Source organism: Olea europaea, unplaced genomic scaffold (assembly GCF_002742605.1).
Source record: "Olea europaea var. sylvestris unplaced genomic scaffold, O_europaea_v1 scaffold2272, whole genome shotgun sequence".
NCBI lineage: Eukaryota > Viridiplantae > Streptophyta > Magnoliopsida > Lamiales > Oleaceae > Olea > Olea europaea.
In genome coordinates this window covers 53,677-73,188 of record NW_019240787.1, presented here as the reverse complement: position 1 = coordinate 73,188, position 19,512 = coordinate 53,677, and the positions used below count along the sequence as shown (strand labels likewise).

The window sequence follows — 19,512 nt, the reverse complement described above, 5'->3', positions numbered from 1 at the left end:
GTTGGGTGCTGCGCTTTGAAGAAGAATGTGCTTTTTGGAATATTTATTTATTTCATTTTATATATTGTTTTTATTAAATTAAATGATAAGGGTTAGTAGCCACTCATTTTTACCCTTCAAAATTACGTCATCTGCAAATGATGTGGAGATTTTGTGTCAATTACCCTACCGTTATCTGCAACACAGCTGACAAATATCCAATTAAAATGCTTGTACATATATTATGTTGCAGGCGAAAGGTATGATGCTGTAATACATTGAAATGCTTGCATGAGTACTATGTTAAATACAATATACTTGCTTAATCTACAGTACTAGACATTACTTTTGACAGATTTTAGCTTTATTTCTTTTGTAATACTGTTCAGCTATCTATCCACCTTATTAAACATGCTGTTAATTATATTGAAATGCTCGCATGAGTAATATTTTAGAAAAGGTTAATTATATTATTGTATTTGTCTGTGCAGGCTGAGAGATCTCCACCAGAGTTGTAGCAAAGAGATGGATGCTTATGCTAAATGCCTGTATTACCACACAAATGAGTTTGAATTTTGTCGCGAGGAGCAAAAGGAGTTTGAAAAAGCATGCCCCATTTGATTATGTAATTACTAGATGGCTCTGCTGAACATACTTATGATCCATCTGCTTGTAAGATAGTGAAGTTTCATGTTAGTCTGCAAACTCTAATTTTTATGAAAGTAGTCACCAAAATTTGCTTTTTGTTTCAGTTTTGATCAATCAGTTTAAATTTTTTAGTTTTTCTGGTATGTCTGACATGGAAAACAACCACCTGATGTGGTATTCGTTTATGATGAAAATTAGATCAACAAATCTTACTTACCTAGTTATAGTTTTCACTTCCTAAACTCACTAATTTGGATGCTCAAGCAAGAGCAAGAAGTAAAATAGTTATTTGAGAAGGAGATATTTGAATTGCATGCCATCTTCTTCAAACGAAAGGATATTCATAGATTTTCCCAAGTTTTTGGATAATGACATATGGTGACTCTTTATTAGCTGCCTTTTAACTGATTTGGTTAAGAATCACACTTTATTCACTTGTTCATGTGCTCTTTATTAACAACATATAGTCATCTTGGATGCGAAAAAGGGTTCGTGACTTTTAGGCAGGCCCTCTGCTTCTTCATTCCCTTGCGTGTCACTTTACGCCCTGTTAATGGGGGTAACTCTTGCGAGATGTATTCCTTAGTTCAACAGTATTAATGTGTAGGTCCTCCATGTCGGATATTCCATCAGAAAAACTAAGAGATCCACCATGAACAGAAAGCAATCTTCATTGATTAGAGCTTCCATATTATCTGTTTGACTAGTTTTTGATAGTCCTCTTTTAGCTATTTCTTTTTCAAAAATTATGTTCATGCATTGGGTATGAAATGGCAATGATAAATCATTTGGAGATGATAAAAAAATCAGAAAAAAATCCACAAGGAAAAATGAGCAGGAGATTAAAGAAAAGTGCATGTTGGGAAACGCTGGTAATTTAAAATTTACTTTTACGTTTCTGTTCAAGTCAAAATTTTGTAATTTTAACCACTTATTCAAATTAGATCTTAATATTATTTACACATTTCGTGATTCCTATCACTATTTTTCCTAAAAAGTTATTAATAATCAAAAGATGTTGAGCATGTTTGACTAGTGTTTATAAACGGCTTGGATTATAAATAAGCAGAATGAGTAATGGAAAAGTTGATAGTGTTTGTGTCTTTTTAAAAATGTGTGAATAAAAATTAGCTTGCGTGTTCATGAACGAATAAAAGAAATTCATGGTAACTATAATTTCTTCTAATTCAATTAGGTAAATATACTTTAATTTGTCCAATTCAGTAACTACACTTTAATTTGATTTCCTTGGATAATCTACTTCAATTTGATTTCAATCGAGTAAATAAACTTTAATTTCATTTCAATAAGGTAACTATAATCAATTTCACTAACGATAATCATGACGTGACAAATAATAAATAATGATTATCACACATAATCATTAATTGCTAACAGTAAATAAGTACAATTTCATTGAAATAAATAGATGGCAAGTTGGCAACATTTATTGAGTGCTTTGTCATAGATTTTTGTCGGTTCAAGTAGTGAAATTTTCTAATAATGATTGTCAAAAAGGGCTTAAGTTTGAAAAGAGAGGGAGCATCATTGTAATAGTAACTTCTGGGATATCCATGTAATTTTCTGTAAAGCATGTCAAAATTTTAAAATTTAGAACTACAACATAACCACACACTTCTCATTGTCATATGTAAAACAATCATATTACATGTAATGAAAAAAGATAACGCTCCCCAAAGCTCGGGAAAACAGCCTGTATAGTGAGGAGGAATAACACACTTCATTGTGTCTGAAAATAGAGATATAAAATGTTTGTCTGAAAATAGGCAAGAAAATTTATCATCATATGAAATGAAACCAACTTACAACAATGAGTTCTCCAGCATTTTCGACCCTCTTTGCTAATTTCACTGCAGCAACTGCTGCTGCACCAGATGAAATACCGACCTGTAATTGTTCGGTTACTAGTTAAAGTGAACAAGTATTTGCCAATGAGATGAAACAGCTGCTCAAGAAATTCATTAGACGAGTCAGCTAACAGTGAACATTACCAGCAAGCCTTCATTCAATGCGAGACATTTTGTCATTTCAATGGCTTCTTCACGAGTAACCTACAAACAAGTACAGCTACAATTATTAGACACCTCAATCCGGACAGGTAATTTATCAGTTTATCACGTAAAGGATCATTTTTAAGAGGTACATCTTGTAAACAAGCTAAGATGCCTTGAATACTATTTCAAGATTTATGCTTACTTGAATTATTTCATCAAGAATATTGACGTCCAGAACAGGAATAATGAAACCAGCACCGATGCCTTGGATATTATTTGGTCCTTTTAACATCAGTCCATGTAAATTAGCCATGAAAATCATATAACCATAACTTAAATGCCTAAAAGAATTCCTCCGGTTTGAGGTTGGGAAAAGACCTGCTAAACTTAAAATAGGATAGGGCTTTAAAAATGGATCGTGCTGAAATATTTGAATCACCTGGTTTTCCTCCACTTAAAATTGCACTTTCGGCAGGTTCAACAGAAAACAGGGAAAATCAAATAAACAGATAAAGATCAAACAAAAATAAGAAATCAAGAATAGAAATGCAAATGTAAATGTAAATGTATATTGAAAAATAAGAGAAGGATATCTCAGTATCTCTGTTGACCTTTATCTTTGGATTCTTCTTCTTGAGGAACTTCCCTACACCAGTGACTGTTCCTCCCGTCCCAATTCCAGCAACAAATGCATCGACTTTACATTCAGAGCTCTCCCATATTTCGGGCCCAGTAGTTTGATAGTGAATCTACATATTGAGCTCAACTTGATGAATAGAATAGCACTGAAACAATCTACAATCTATTTATGTAAATGTTCCTCTGGATTTGCAGGATTGTCATATTGTTCGAGAAAAAAACTATTGGGCGTCTTTTCAACTATCTCTAGAGCCTTCTGCATAACACCATCTATGCCCTTGGCTGCATCTGTGAGGTGTAAATCAGCTCCAAATGCTCGGAGAATAATCCTTCTTTCGAGATTATATGTATGTGGCATAACTATAACGAGTTTATAACCCTTAGCTGCAGCAATGGACGCAAGGCCAATGCCTGTATTATCACTGGTGACTTCAACGAGGACCGTCTTCAATCGTCATATTCCAGTTTAATTAAAAAAAAGGAAAATATCAGTTTAGATTACTTTGATTAAAACAAGCAGGCTTAAAAAAGATCATTTCAGCAGACAGAACATTTTAGCCCTCTTCGTCTGAAAATTTATGGGATGCATCTAATGTCGTAGGGGACTCGTTCATGCCAGTTTGGTAGTGTGAGAATATGGTTCACCTAACACCATCCAATGTTGTGACTTGATGGTATTGATGTTGACACAATAAGGTCTTCCCACATTTTTGGCAGAGGCATGGTCTTTCCTTCTTTCCCCTTCTTATGTAGACTTACTCTCTACCATTTCAAAAAGAGGAGGAGCTCTCGGTTTTTTCTCCCAGCAGAAAGTGAGCTCTCGTTTTTAGCTTAAGGTGGTGGTTCTTTGCCGGATTTTTTCCCCTCTCTCTTGGAAGGTGATTTGCAAGTCATGGAGGGCTGTTCCTGAGCCTGAAAAACACCCATAAATCGAAGAAGAAGCTGCTGAAACGAGGAAGGAAAACTGCAGAAATTTCGGCCAAAGACAGGTTGTATTTTTCCATCCCTTTTTCATTGTTTTGCCTTAGAATATCTTCTATTGGTTGATGTTTTGGTTGATTGAACTCCTAGGATCCCCAACAGGTAGATATTAAGATTTAGATTTTAATTCAAGTTAAAGTCAACAATTAATTTTAACCCCGCATTTTATGGGATCCACAACTTTTCAACCACACATTTCATCAACTTTTATCAAAATTTACTAAAAATATGATTTTAATCCCTACGGGACTCATAGAAGACAAACAAACCTTTCCAGGGGAAATTTGACCCTCCTCTTCTGCATCTATGATCATACTATATGCATTCCTGTATTAGAACATTTGCAGTATATATCAGTTTCTTGACGACGTCATAACTATAATCGTCCTCAAGCAAGATAAAATGAGTTGCAAAGAGAGCAAAACTTGAAGTGATTATTTAATACTTGAGCAAGGTTCCATCGTCTCCAGTTTTGCAGCAATACGAGCCATGCAACCTTCTACCACTTTGTTCAGATAAACGGCATTGGGGTGTTACCTATTAGCTGAAATGAAAAGGACATAAAATAATAAATATATGTACGTACATGAACTGGCCTAATTCTGAAGGAAAATAAGAAGGTTGGTTGTATTACTTCAGTTACATCATGGGCAATTTCACACTTCTCTTCCATATTCACTTTCCTGATCACTGCAAGAACTTAAGACAATCAAGGAATAAGAAAGAGAAAGCTTCAAGACAATGAAAAGAAAAGTAAATTATACATGAAACGGTAACAATATATAGAAATGTATTTTACCAATTAAAGCAATTCATTTACCCACATTAATGTACAAAGACAAAAAATTATGAGAATAAGCGTCTTGTATAAATAGGGGCGGATTCAAGATGAAAATTCAGTGGAAGCGAAACAAAAAAATCATAGGAAAAAACTTGAAAAAACCTCAAGAAAAATAAAAAAATTGAAAATCAAGTGAGGACGGCCGACCCCACTTGACCTCAAATGGGTCCGCCCCTAAAATACATGGAGTAGACTGCCCAAAAAAGGGAATTTGTGTACATGTACTGGAGACAATAATAATATAAAATCCAAAGAACACTCAATTGGACCCACAAATTTGGAGGGAAATGCCCAGTAATCATAGCCTCCGTATGTCTTCTATTAAATAAAAATCCACCCCCCCATCCCACCCCACGCCACCCCACCCCACCAAAAATAATTTTAAGTACACATTTAAACAATAAAATATTTTGTATGTAAATTCAAATTTTTTAAATCACTATTTTAAAACTTATTCTTTCCAAAAAACTCCTTTAATGCAACATAAACGGAAGCTTAATATAAACATGCAGCAGCCAATTGAAGAGAAACCGCAGCAGCATGAAAACATGTCAATAAAGAGAGGAGTCGATTTTGTCTCCAAATTGTCTCCTTTGTAGAACTTGTTTTAAATTTTCTTGTTTCAACTTATTAGCTGGCTGATTTTCCTCATTTACTTGGCAGAGCACTTTTGGACTGAATATTTGAGTCTGATTCTCCATAATTGATTTGAGGGTTTCTTTTGGCTCAAAATGATCCCAAAAATATTGTTTCTTCACTCAAAGATAATATTTTCATTAAGGTATAAAGTTCATGCTCCTCGACTCGACCCAATACTATAACTTTCTTGTCTTAACCCCAAAATTCCAATTTCAAGTATTCGATGAATGATGACATTATAAATTTATAATTTAGTATTTATCCTAAGTTAATCCATTTTTGAGGTTAGATGAATATCTACTGATATTTGTCATTTTAATAATAATTTGACTTTTTACCAATTAAGCCCCGTTTGATATCACTAAATAATTTAATTAAAATTTAAATCAAAATCAACAATTAATTTTAATAACACATTTTATATAATTTACAATTTTCAACTGTATAATCTATTTACTTTTATCTAAATCTACTAAAAATATGATTTTAATCCTTAGCAAATATGGGCTAAATAAGATCAAAAGTCACATAGTTACATGAATAATGCTCCTTGATTGGGTGGTCTGGGGCTTTTGAAGGGGATGGACACGCAGGTGGAGTGTTAGCACCTGATTGGCTGGTTTTGTTTTTTTCTGTTTTTTGTTTTTTCAAACTGTTCAATTATGTGTTAACGCGCGTTCTCTATATTTTTGCATCTTTCATTAGGTTAGCATGATTCTATTTACATAGCTTAAGAATTTTAAACCTCATTTTTTATGATTGAAAAATCACATCTAGACTAGTCGACAAGGTTAGGGATCAACCCTTATTTTCTTGAAAAACAAATCAAAAGAACTTACCGGAAAAGAAAACCATTTTCTTAATGTTTTAGTGATAAAAAGGGGTTAGATTCATCAATAGCTACCCAACTTTATAATTGGTATTATCATGACCACCCAACATTATATTTAGTGTCACTATCGTCGCCCAATTTTATATCATTTCATTATGGCCATCCAACTTTTTTCGCAATTTTCATTAATTTTGAAAAGGGTAAAATGGTAACTTTACATTATATATAAAAAATAAATTAAAAAAATTAAAATGAAAAACTTATTTAAAAAATAAATAAAAACTATTTAAAAAAATAATATAGAATCAAAACTTATTTAAAAAAAAAATTTACTCAAAAAAATAATATAAAATAAAGATCATGATGAAATGTTATATAAAATTAGGTGGCTATAGTCAAATATTATATGAAATCAGGTGATCGTGGTGACACTAAATATAAAGTTGAATGTCATAATGAAATAAAATCAAATTGAACGGCTATAATGGCACTAATTATAAAGTTGGGGTACCATGAGTGAATTTAACTCAATAAAAGGAGGACCATTTAACAATTCAAATTTTTACTGAGGAAAAAAAAAAAACCCTCTAGGGTTTAAGCTGGAGAAGGGAAAATAGAGCTTATAATCAATGGCGTCTTCACTCTCAGGAAAACTCGGTGGTGCAATTTTCTCAAGCCCAAGAGCAAAACTCTCAGCTTTTCACTTTTTCTGTACCAAAAGTCTAATTTCTGAACAATCCGAATCCGATGGCGAGATTGCCCATCCCTCTTCAAGTAAGCAGCGGCCTAATGCCGATAGACCCCTCGAGAATGGGTTGGATGTAGGCATTTACAAGGTACATATCACCCAAGCATATGCAATTATGTATAAAAATGTCAATGTTTTGGGGCTTAGTTTCATGACATATTTTGGTCATGGGATATCTACTTATCTAGTTTGCGTAATAGAATTGTACATTAGATTATTTTGTATTGTATTCAGTCTGTTTAGTGCAACACATGAACGCAAAAATCTATTGATGTGTGTTAATAATTTGATGGTTGTGTGGGACTTGATATTGCTCGTGGAGCAGGCAATATTGGTGGGTCAAGTGGGGCAGACTCCTATACAGAAGAGATTGAAGAGTGGACATACGGTGACTCTGCTTTCACTTGGTACTGGGGGCATCCGAAACAACAGGAGGCCTTTGGATAACGAGGAACCCAGGGATTATGCAAATAGATGCGAGGTTCAGTGGCATAGGGTCTCAGTTTATCCTGAGAGGCTGGGGGAACTTGCCATGAAAAATCTTATTCCAGGGTAATTTCCAAACTCCCCGCTCAACCCAATGCCCCTTTTAACTAGCGTTTACCTTATGATTAACTGTATATTTTGATGATTGGTTAATTTGTGGTTGCACTAAAAATTGTTAGTTATATGACATCACACGAGCTTAGGAACTCCTCAGAAATGAAGAATGAGGATTTCTATAGTTTCTGAACCTTCTTATGCCTAGTAAATATTTTAGATTTTTTTTTTTTTTTGATTGTAATATTGAGGAGCAAAATATTTGATGTATTGTAATTTGTGATTTTGTAAAACATATTGTGCTTGTCATGAACCTTCTTTCTTCTTTATATCAGGTTTTGTTGGGAGAGAAGGGGGTTCTATACCTAATATAACTCAGTTCACTTACTCTAAGCACCTTAGAAAACAATTGCAGGATAATTATAACTTGTAATTATCACTGTGTTGCATACCTTATGGGGTTAACCTAATTGTGAAGGAAATTATAGTTATCTTTGCATCCCACCCCACCTTTGAAGTTACTTCTCTTTCAGCTTGTAATATTTTATTCGTATAATATCTTTGTTGGCTTTGAAGTTATTATCTTTGTTTGAGCTCCCTCAAATTTGAGAATTAGCAGCTTTGAGTAGCAGTTTATTTATTTATTTTCAAAAATTGATGTAAATTATAATATCTTCTTGATTTATGCCTGTTTGTAGCTCGATCCTGTATGTGGAGGGGAATCTGGAGACAAAAATCTTCAATGATCCCATAACTGGTCTTGTTAGGCGAATACGAGAGATTGCAATACGTCGGAATGGTATATTAATCCTTTTCCCCCCTTTATTAATTAATTATTTATTTTCTGTTGGTCTACCTGCCCACAGCATTCTAGTTCTCTCTTATTTCATGGGATGTGAATTTCAAAACTAGTTTTGCTAGGTTATTAGTGAAAACTAATGTTGTTAATGTTAATTTCATCAAGTTATCTATCATACTTATTCTGCTGTGCATCCGTTTGCAGATCAATTTCCTATTGCTTGGCCTTTTCTATGGATGTTCCTTATGAAGCTTTCCTTATGGAGCCTTGTTAGGCTCTGGAATACTACTTAATAATTGCAACTTCAATCACTTTAAGCTTTTGCTTAAATTTCATTCTTCCATATTTCTCAGGCTTTTATCTTTTCATTTTGCCTTCAATAATTGTGTTCTCCGATGTCAGCTTGAATGCCATTAGCCAGCACAAACAATAAAACTTAGCTATATAAACGTCTGAAAAGCTTGGAATTCTAGTTCAGGCATATTAGGTGCTTCATCACTTTCACCATCCTGTATACCTTTAGTGTAAAGAGTATTTTTATAACACACTTGTACGATGCTTTTTATTGGGGGGTTGTCAAGGATTTTTCAGAGACATCAGGTAGTAAAGGGTTTGACTCCCTTTAAAAAGATTTGTTGCTATTGAGAATAAAACTGCCAGAGACTTCTGGGAACAGAGTAATGGAAGTTATGGAGAAAAATATATGCCAGTCCCTGACTTGTGGGAACTGTTCTCTAGAGTTATCTGCGTGGAATTCCATGTTTATGTTACAATGTGCATGTTTTGCAAAGCTTATGGTTGCTTATAAGCTAGGCAAACTCTATTTTATCCATTAGCTCGATCCTGTATGTGGAGGGGAATCTGGAGACAAAAATCTTCAATGATCCCATAACTGGTCTTGTTAGGCGAATACGAGAGATTGCAATACGTCGGAATGGTATATTAATCCTTTTCCCCCCTTTATTAATTAATTATTTATTTTCTGTTGGTCTACCTGCCCACAGCATTCTAGTTCTCTCTTATTTCATGGGATGTGAATTTCAAAACTAGTTTTGCTAGGTTATTAGTGAAAACTAATGTTGTTAATGTTAATTTCATCAAGTTATCTATCATACTTATTCTGCTGTGCATCCGTTTGCAGATCAATTTCCTATTGCTTGGCCTTTTCTATGGATGTTCCTTATGAAGCTTTCCTTATGGAGCCTTGTTAGGCTCTGGAATACTACTTAATAATTGCAACTTCAATCACTTTAAGCTTTTGCTTAAATTTCATTCTTCCATATTTCTCAGGCTTTTATCTTTTCATTTTGCCTTCAATAATTGTGTTCTCCGATGTCAGCTTGAATGCCATTAGCCAGCACAAACAATAAAACTTAGCTATATAAACGTCTGAAAAGCTTGGAATTCTAGTTCAGGCATATTAGGTGCTTCATCACTTTCACCATCCTGTATACCTTTAGTGTAAAGAGTATTTTTATAACACACTTGTACGATGCTTTTTATTGGGGGGTTGTCAAGGATTTTTCAGAGACATCAGGTAGTAAAGGGTTTGACTCCCTTTAAAAAGATTTGTTGCTATTGAGAATAAAACTGCCAGAGACTTCTGGGAACAGAGTAATGGAAGTTATGGAGAAAAATATATGCCAGTCCCTGACTTGTGGGACCTGTTCTCTAGAGTTATCTGCGTGGAATTCCATGTTTATGTTACAATGTGCATGTTTTGCAAAGCTTATGGTTGCTTATAAGCTAGGCAAACTCTATTTTATCCATATATATATATATATTGATATTGTAAGACCCAAAAATTTTATTTACATTTTAACCATACATTCCTTGAGACCCATGGCATGTAAGCACTTAAAAGCATTGACAAACAAGCACATATGTTTTAGTTTATTTGCATTTGACTATACATTAGAGGATGGATCTTGAATGTTGTTGTGGTCGTGCTTGTGTTTTTCTATTATTTCTCACTAGCAATTATTTTCTTTTAATATTAATATTATTATTATTATTAGTTATTTATTTATTTTTTGGTGTGCTTGTGTGTGGGTTGTTGGGGTGGGGGCACGCACTCTGGATCTTAGAAGATTACTCAATTCAGTGTAAAGTTTGCTTTAAAATCTGGATCAATGTTCTGATTTTTGTTCTTTTTTTCATTTTAGATTTCTTTTTCTCGTTACGTAACTTAAGGGCAAAATTGACATTTGAAGGCATATTATGATATATTATGGAAGGAAATTGTAATCAAGGGCAATGTCTGCTAATTTGTTAGAGGTTGAGCATAAGAGTGCGAAGAAATAAAGATTGGGAATAGAAGTGCAGAAGGAAGTAAATGTTGGGGATAATGTATTATAATGTTCGTGGCATATCTCATCTTATAAATGGATTGGCATTTCTACTTTGAATAATCTTTATTCTCATATTAACTCTAATTTATGGCCTTGCAGGTCGTCTATTATTTTTAGGAAACGGAAGTGATGCTGAGCAAACATCAAAATCAGATTTTCGAGGGGTTGGTTACTATTGAAGCAAATTGAGAGATGGAGGCTGTTGAGCAGAAGGGCGAGCTTCAAACTGGGAAAGCTTATGGTGGATAACTAGGTACTCGAAGACAAGGAATTGCTAGTTTCAAAACTTGGGAAAACATTTCCTCGCAGAATTCCTTATTTCAGTCTTATAATTATGATTTTACATCGCTTGCGGAGCTATGAACAGGGTACATTTGATGCCCGTTGTAATCTTGACTGTAAGATTTCAAGTTTCACCATTTTTTTATTTGCCATTGAGATCTCGTGTGGCTTCTTTGTTAACAGAGAGAGTTCTTACATTGTTACTAGCCGGTCTGGCACGAGTATGTTATTTAAACTCTGTTCGATGGGGATTAAAATAATATTTTTAGTAGATTTTGATAAAAGTTGATAAAATTTGTTGATGAAAAGTCGTGGATTTCATAAAATGTAGTTATAATTAATTGTTGAAATTGATTTAAATTAAAATTTAGATTTTAATCCTTGTAAAACATGTGCTTAGTATCTAGATTTGCCAACTATTTATTTATTTTATTATTTTAATTCCAATGAGTATTTAATATGGTTCCGTTCCTTTTGTTCTTCATTTTTTTTTTAAAGAAAAATAAAAATAAATCAAAAGGCCTTAATGGGGAGCCACTCGGTGCTGCCTGTGGCAATTTTTTTTGGTGGCCAGACCTTATAGCGATGCAGGGTGTAGACGTAAACAATAAGGGTATTGTTGGTAAAACACGGTCACAAATGGGTCTTTATTCGAATTTCGCTCAAACAAATGTGAGAAATGTTATCAATAAAAAAAAGAATGCAATGATTTCACAACATTCACACTTATTTTAAGACTCAATAAATTCTAATCAGATCGAGATCGCTGCCTTGTCTCATTATAAGCAAGGATTGGAGTGGGAATAGGACATTCATTCGACGGGATGGGAACAAGAGGGTTGCACCATCCCATTCCCCTATCTGAAAATTTAGGAAAGGGCTGCTTCTTGTTAGGCTAATCCTCTTCATCTAAATGGTCTGCTTGCCTCGAAATGATTTGGACCTCCAGGCCCTTCGATACAATCGGATAGAAAGCTCCTAGTGCTTCGTATTCTAGGAGCTCAAATTATGTGATTGAATAAATCCTTCTCCATTTGTTGCGGGTCAAGGGTTCCTTCGACTTTCCCTTCTTCAAACTCCGATTTATATTTGTATTTATATGAGTACGCCATATTTAAATGTAAATACTAAAATATATAAGCTCAAGGCCACAAATCCAACATATATGTATTGAGATGGCCCACTCAAGTATTACAAGTGATGATGAACCAGTGGACATTTCTTGCCATACGGATTTGCTTTTCTGTACTCTTATCCAAAAGTTGTTGGGATCAGCAGATCAAGAAACAACACAGCAAACCTCGTGGATTTCAGACACTAATCAAGAAACATCCTTAACATTTCATAATCGAACAAAATGTGGTCTAATCCAAAATTCATTCAACCCCTCTCGACTCCGGTGTTTACGCCTATTCAGTCTCCTCTTCCCCAAATTCTAAGCCTGACCGCTTCTTCTGCGTCTCCTCTCAAACAGTGTACTAAATTATCCCGTAGAGATTTCTCGATTTTCACCTCTTCGTCTTTGCTTTTACTCGTAGGCTCAGGCTCTCATACTCTTGAGCCGTTGCACATGTCCAATGCAAGAGCAGAAAAGGTTGGTACAGAAGAGAATTCCAGCTGTGCAAATCAAACTCCGACAAAGGAGGCATTTCTTGATGTAGCAATTAATGGAGAGCCTGTTGGTCGAATAATTATTGGGCTATATGGTGATACTGTCCCCTTTGGAGCGAAAATATTCAGTGAACTCGTTAGTGGGGCAGCTGGAGTTAGTTATAGGAGAAAAGAATTCGTAAAAATCATGCCAAACTATGTGCAACATGGTGGACTACGATCATATGGCGTTGATGCAGAGCTTGCAAGGAAAACAGGGAGTAATGTGGCCGTTGATACTCTCGTGAACGAATGGGAGAAACAGAATGACAATTGTTCGGGAACCAAGAATGTGGCAACGAGTGTAGGCATTATTGTTAGGGACCCCTCAAAACCACCTCCGAAAATCAAGTTGGTTGCACGGAAAGGGAAGCTGGAAATTGACGAAGAAGAAGTAGGAATGGATCCTAATGGGACAGAATTTCTCATTGCCACTAAAGACTCTCCGGAGTTGGATGCCTCGACTTTGGTTGTGGGAAGAGTCCTTGAGGGAATGGATGTTGTAAAGCGAATAAGCGAAGTGAAAACTGTGCAAGAGAACACAGGTTCTCCTTATTTCAGGTATATTCTTGATAGTTTTATCTTGCTATGCTTAAACTGTTGAAAGTAAATTTAAGCAAGTAAATGTCTCTAACAGCCCTGCTTTAGTTGAGTAGGTTCAATAATGTATCGGGGCAATAAAGGCTTCGCTGCCACTTATTTATACAAAAGTTGAAGGGCTGCGTTGAGAACTAAATTTAAGTAAATAAGCATGTCAATCTCTAACAATAAGGTCATTCATCTTAGTAAAAATGGTCGTAACATACATAGGTCACATGCTCACCGAACAACTTGAGACCATCTTCAAGGAATTTATGGAAATCTCCTCAATCAATCTGTGTTGGTTGCTCCAACTATCCTTGTGCAAACCTGAAGTTTTAATTCTAGATCAAATGGTGCAATGGCTGGATAGCTTTGGCAGTTGGAACCTTAACACTACACATCCAAGTTGCCCACAAAATAAACTTGAGATATATCTGCCGGTGCAGGATTATATTTGCTGTCGTTGTAACTGTGTTTTAATGGTAGTGATGGAAATTTTCTTGTTGGCTAACAGGGTAGCAAAGCTAATAGGAGATAAAAGAGCAGTCGTAGCAGAGCGAGGCTTCAACCGGCCTTATTTAAAGGTGGTGATTACAAATTGCGGACTGATATGATGACAACAAGTGCTTTGAACATATTCATTTGAAAGCCTCTACTCATGTTCCTCACAGGATTTTATTCCATTATTCAAGGCAGTGTGCATTTTGAGTAATATATCATTTTTGCTGGCCTCCATATAGAATTAACTGTGAAATTATTTAAGAGAGAGAGTGAGGGAAAGGTAAAAACACTAGGTGATTGTGATACTAGTGAGCAGACATTGTGGCTCCATTTTAACAGCAACTAATGTTGAAGTTCAGTGTCATGATTAATACATTAGCTTCCACCTGCAACCTTTCTTTTCTGTATTCAAAAATGTGTCTTTGAAGTTGGAAATCTAGGGTAACATTTTAAAGTATCAACACTTTTAACCAACTAAATTTTATGCTGATACAGTCCTTCAAGTGTCGCCTATATGTTGAACTAATGCACGGGCCTGTGCCCTGAGATGATTTATGATCCTTCACTATTCTAAAGGCTCCTCATTTTACTCCTTGAGAATTTTCTTATTTATATGATAACATGGTAAACATTTTTTATGTCTAGTACGAGCATCATAATAATTATGCCCTTACACGGACTTGAATCCTGCACCTCCTAATTGGGTTGCAGGAGGACAAACATATTACTCTATGTTAAGGGGGAAGATGCACAACAACACATTAGGTTGTTCTAAATGTTCTTGAGGATTCATTGTCCTGGATGGTAATTACAGTTTCAGAAGCAACCTCCAATGCCTTCACTCTATTTTTCCTTGTCTGAACAAGTTTACTTGCAGTCTGTTTAATCACGCTGTTGTACAAGCCTGGAGAAGTATCCTTTTAACCTACAGCCTGGGGTCGAATAACTATGCGACTAGAATTATCATCTGTACCGATGGAGCGGCCATCAGAAAATAGTTTCCTAAAGTTTTTCTCTTTGCATTCAGCTTTTACGTTTTGGTTCTTATCTCGTGTTTTTGCTTGCCTAAATTTGAGTGCCTGCAACTGTTACTCTCAGATGGGATGTCAAACAGTTCTCCTTTCTTGAACTCGAGCTTTCGTGGGGAGCAATTGCCGTTTCCATTTCTCGTCCTCCTACTCTTATCTGACCTTGAATCTGGTTTCTTGTTATCATTTTGGCTTTCATTCTCTACTTCAAGCACATACAATGTTTTCTCAGGAACATTTTCATAATGAGTTGTTTTCTTGGTCTCTGAATTCTTATCAGAAACCTTTTAGGGGATGTTAATGCTATTAGACTTTGAACCCTGTAACTTCACAGAAGAAGGTGAAGCAGTAGGGGGGCAGTTCAGTATCCAGCTTAATTTGGAGTTGCTCAGCTTAATTCCGCCGTTTTGTCCGTTACTTGATCCCGATGTTTGCATTCTCAGAAGCTTCAATTTCAAATCACCAGTACGTTTTGCAGATACTGCTACTGACTTGGCATAAGTGGGAACTTTCTTTTCCGTGTCTTATTATTATTATTATTATTTTGCAATTGGAACAAATTCTATCCATAATTGTAACAAATTCTATTCTTTTAATTGATAATTTTCATAAAAAATAAAGCTAAACGAACACTAAAAGATAGAAAATGTCAACATTTTTCAGGTAGAAAATTATATTAGTCAAACACATTTAATTGATAAATCCCAGTAAAACAAGTTTTATGCAATTCAATTCCTTGGAATTCATTTTCTTTTTATCCAAATTTCATTCTTGCAATCAAATGGACCCTAAGTTCTCCTCATGCAATGTACCTTCTGCAATCTTAGCTGGTCTTCTAGGAATCTCGCTCTTTGTTTGAAAATCACCAGTATGTTTTGAAGACATGGCTATTGACTTGGTTATTCGTGGGAACTTTCTTTTCCGTGTCTTTCTTCTCTAATTTCTCCTTGTGCAGTGTACTTATTGCAGTTTTAGATGATCCTCTAGGAATCTCGTTTTTTGTTTGAACATCCAGTCGTCTCAGACTGTATTTACAGAAATCGTGGCATGAACTTGTTGAAGCTCTGAGGTAATTCGGTATAGGCTTTGGCTCGCTACTATGAATGTTGAAGTTGCCAGTTGAGTCCCTTCTCATGCCAACAACTTTAGGCTTAGTATTCCCTGGCTTTATGGGATGTCAATTGCACCTGCACGGTCCATTGAGAAAGGAAATTGTTATGCCTTTATATTATGTGGCATACACAAGATGGGGGTCCCATGTATTCCAAAGTGGCATTGACATTCAATTGATTGAGTCTATTCACCTGGACTAATAACCCAGAGTGAAGTAGACTTGACAGGGCTATGGTGAATGATGTTTGGGTACAAGCAGGGTTTCATATTCTTGCTAATTTTCTTCCTTCCGGACACCTCTCCAATCACTCATCATGCATTGTCTCACTCTTTGAGCTTGATAGAAGCAAGAGAAAGCCTTTTAGGTTCTTCAACATGTGGACCAACCATGAAAGCTTCCATGACATTGTACAAAATTGTTGGGAACTTGAGATTAGGGGAATGGAGCAATTCACTCTTTGTAAAAAATTGCAAGGTCTAAAGGTTGAGCTAAAGAAGCTTAATGAAAAACTTTTTTCCCACATATCAAAAAGGGCTTAAATGGCTACCTCAGCTTTGAAAAAGGAGCAAGTGGCATTACATGATGATCTTCAAAGAAGTGTGGCATGCATGAGGAAAAATGCTATGGATCTTCGTGAAGCAAAAATGAGTTTTTACTACCAAAATGCTAAATGTGAGTACCCAAAGAATAGTGATAAAGCACGAAATTCTTTCATTCAATAGTAAAGATGAATGTTTCTACGGTGCGTAAAGGCAATGGTGCATTTACTTCTTCAATGGATGAAGTGATCAATGAATTCTTACAATTTTACAAGGACTTATTGGGGGAAAAATAGCTCAGGAGAACCTATTGACATTGATATATTAAGGAATGGTTCCGTGTTATCAGAAGAGCAAAGCTTGGCATTAATTTGGGACATCTCGAAACAAGATATCAAAGACGCATTTTATTCATCTTGTTTCTACAAAAAAATCTTGGAGTATTGTTGGTGGAGAATTTGTTGAAGCGGTCAAAGAATGCTTTAATTCTAGCTCACTTCTTAAGTAAATGAATCACATGATCATTGCTTTGGTGCCTAAGGCTAATCATGTGACCACCATGGGAGACTATAGGCCTATTGCGTGTTGTAATGTGATTTATACGTTTATTACCAAGATCCTTGCTTCTCGTTTGGGCCCTACTCTTGGTACTATTATTGATGAAGCACGAGCCATGTTTGTGGAAGGTAGAAGTATGATGGAAAACATCCACCTTTCTCAAGAGCTTCTTAGGCAATACAACCGGAAGAGGGTTGCTCATAGATGCCTTCTCAAAATTAATCTTAGGAAGGCATATGACTTGGTTGATTGGTATTTCATGAAAAGGGTGCTTGAAGGGCTTGGATTTCCAACAAAATTCATTGGATGGGTGATGGAACGCATTACTACGCATACTTAATCCATAACGCTTAATGGAAGCCTTTATGGATTCATAAAGGTGAGGGGGTTTCGTCAAGGTGACCCTCTATCACTATTTTTGTTTGTTATGTGCCTTGAATATTTTTCTAGAATGCTAAAGGGAGCAACGGAGAATAGTGAATTTAATTATCATCCTAAATGCGCCCCTTTGAAAATAACTCACTTAGCATCTTGATGGAGTGCTTATCCAAATTTGGAGGCATGTCGGGATTAAGGATGAATGTGAACAAATATAACTTGTATACAACGGGAGTTCATGGCCAAGAGTTGGGAGCACATCTACCAATTAACTAATATGGCAAAGTGATCTATGCTTTTCGTTGGGAATATCACTTGCGGTGGAGAAGTTGAAAATTAACTCTTATGACTGTTTTAACAACAAAATCTCGACGTATGTTGGGGCATGGTCTAGGATACCTGTATCCTATGCGGGAAGAGCAGAATTAGTGATATCCGTTCTACAAGGTGTGGAATGCTTTTTGCTTTCTATTTTACTAATTCCGGCTACGGTTGCATCAAAGATTGTTAGTCTTTGCCGTAATTTTCTATGGGGGTTTAAAAAGCCATTGGTTGCTTGGAGTAGTATTTGTTTGCCAAAACATGAGGGAGGCCTTGGATTTAGGGATATAAAATGTTGGAACTTGGCACTTCTTGCTAAAACTCTTTGGTACATTCACAGGAAGAAAGACACACTTTGGATTAAATGGGTAATTCAGATATTTAGATTTTTCTTCGTGGGACTGATGTTTGGTAGTACAAGGCTAGAAAACAAGACTCTCTACTGATTAAAAAGTTGTTGGAAGTGCGTGATCAAATTATACGGCCTGAACGTACTGTTCAAGCTGCAAGTGATGTGCTGCCAATTGGTCAACTTCAAGCATGTTTTGTGTTTCAGCAGCATATGAGCTTTTCAGGCCAAAGGGTCCGCAGGCAACTGGATAGCAACCGTTTGGAATTCTTTTGTCATCCCTAAACATGCTTTTATCTTATGCCTTGGTGCTGAGTCCAAATTGTTAACTAAGGTACTTGGAGTTTGATTTAAATTGCAGTTTTTGGGGAGTTGGAATGGAGATGGACTACCACTTATTCTTCACATGTTAGTTCAGTGCACACGTGTGGGGGAAGATCCGTGTATGGCTTGGCATTAGACGCTTGATGTCTACTATCCCTGGTACATTGAAGTGGATTAAAAGGGAGGCTTGAGAGACGGCTTGGTATAGTAAAGCTAAAAAGATTGCTCTTGCTAGCACTGTTTACCATTTATGGCCGGGTCAGAACAAAAAGATCTTTGAGGACCTTACACTGCAAGTTGATAGATTGTTAGACGGGTTAAAACATATGTATAAAAGTTATGTTTTCTTTGTATTCGTATGTTTTGATTTATTTTGAGTCTATAGCGTTAGGTTGTTAGATTTTTTTTATTTGTAAACCTATTCTTTTTGTTTGCTCGAGTATGTTTGGTGTAATTGTATATGCACTTGATCTCTAGTTGTTTGGATATGCTCGGTATGCCTGTACATGGTTTTTGATCAATATATTACACATTTATCGATAAAAAAAAAATTACTGCATTATCTTTTAGTTCCAATTTATTCTGCCGATTTAATTGCATTCCATTCTTTGTTTTCTTTGTTCAAATTGAATATAATAATAAAACTTCTAAACTCTAGTTCCTATAACCGGTTTTTGAGCTTGCCATGTACACCAAAACGAATCAATATTCCCTTTGAACATCCAAACAAAAGGCTCAAAAAAACAAATAGAAAGCCCCAAAACCCTCTAATTGTGTGACATTATTTCCTCGTCACTGGATTACTTACATAATTAACAATTAGATAGAGATTTCAAAGCGGGCACAGATGATTTCAGCAACTGGAGGCCTGGAA

The 19,512-nt window shown here is 35.6% G+C and overlaps 3 protein-coding genes and 1 pseudogene across 4 annotated transcripts in view; 3 read left to right on the top strand and 1 right to left on the bottom strand.

Moving 5' to 3' along the window:
* The window catches only part of LOC111381261 (NADH dehydrogenase [ubiquinone] 1 alpha subcomplex subunit 8-B-like), a 5,370-nt gene extending 4,640 nt beyond the window's left edge, over positions 1-730 (top strand). The window contains exon 3 of the mRNA XM_023005020.1: positions 471-730. Coding sequence (XP_022860788.1) covers positions 471-600 — 130 coding nt within the window. The 3' untranslated portion in view covers positions 601-730. The remainder of the gene's footprint in view (positions 1-470) is intronic.
* Positions 731-2,264: 1,534 nt separating this feature from the next.
* Positions 2,265-4,974, bottom strand: LOC111381257 (annotated as a pseudogene).
* A 2,170-nt stretch (positions 4,975-7,144) lies between these two features.
* LOC111381259 (single-stranded DNA-binding protein, mitochondrial) lies at positions 7,145-11,554 on the top strand. 2 transcript variants are annotated; one of them, XM_023005018.1, is made up of 4 exons: positions 7,145-7,410; positions 7,648-7,874; positions 8,561-8,661; positions 8,866-9,469. In XM_023005018.1, the coding sequence occupies exons 1-4, from the start codon at positions 7,204-7,206 to the stop codon at positions 8,952-8,954; spliced, it is 624 nt and encodes a 207-aa protein (XP_022860786.1). In that variant the 5' UTR covers positions 7,145-7,203; the 3' UTR covers positions 8,955-9,469. The 2 variants fall into 2 exon arrangements, with proteins under 2 accessions (XP_022860786.1, XP_022860787.1); XM_023005019.1 differs by lacking the exon at positions 8,866-9,469 and adding an exon at positions 11,112-11,554 and having other exon boundaries at positions 7,146-7,410.
* A 965-nt stretch (positions 11,555-12,519) lies between these two features.
* On the top strand, positions 12,520-14,419 carry LOC111381263 (peptidyl-prolyl cis-trans isomerase CYP26-2, chloroplastic). Its single transcript, XM_023005025.1, has 2 exons — positions 12,520-13,505; positions 14,041-14,419. Exons 1-2 carry the CDS (start codon positions 12,652-12,654, stop codon positions 14,138-14,140), a joined length of 954 nt encoding a protein of 317 aa, XP_022860793.1. The 5' UTR covers positions 12,520-12,651; the 3' UTR covers positions 14,141-14,419.
* Positions 14,420-19,512: the final 5,093 nt, after the last annotated feature.

Coding starts and splice junctions, on each gene's coding strand:
- LOC111381259 (XM_023005018.1), top strand. CDS start 7,204: ATGGCGTCTTCACTCTCAGGAAAACTCGGTGGTGCAATTTTCTCAAGC. Junction 7,411..7,647: donor TGGATGTAGGCATTTACAAG/GTACATATCACC, acceptor CTCGTGGAGCAG/GCAATATTGGTGGGTCAAGT. Junction 8,662..8,865: donor GATTGCAATACGTCGGAATG/GTATATTAATCC, acceptor ATCCGTTTGCAG/ATCAATTTCCTATTGCTTGG.
- LOC111381263 (XM_023005025.1), top strand. CDS start 12,652: ATGTGGTCTAATCCAAAATTCATTCAACCCCTCTCGACTCCGGTGTTT. Junction 13,506..14,040: donor ACAGGTTCTCCTTATTTCAG/GTATATTCTTGA, acceptor GTTGGCTAACAG/GGTAGCAAAGCTAATAGGAG.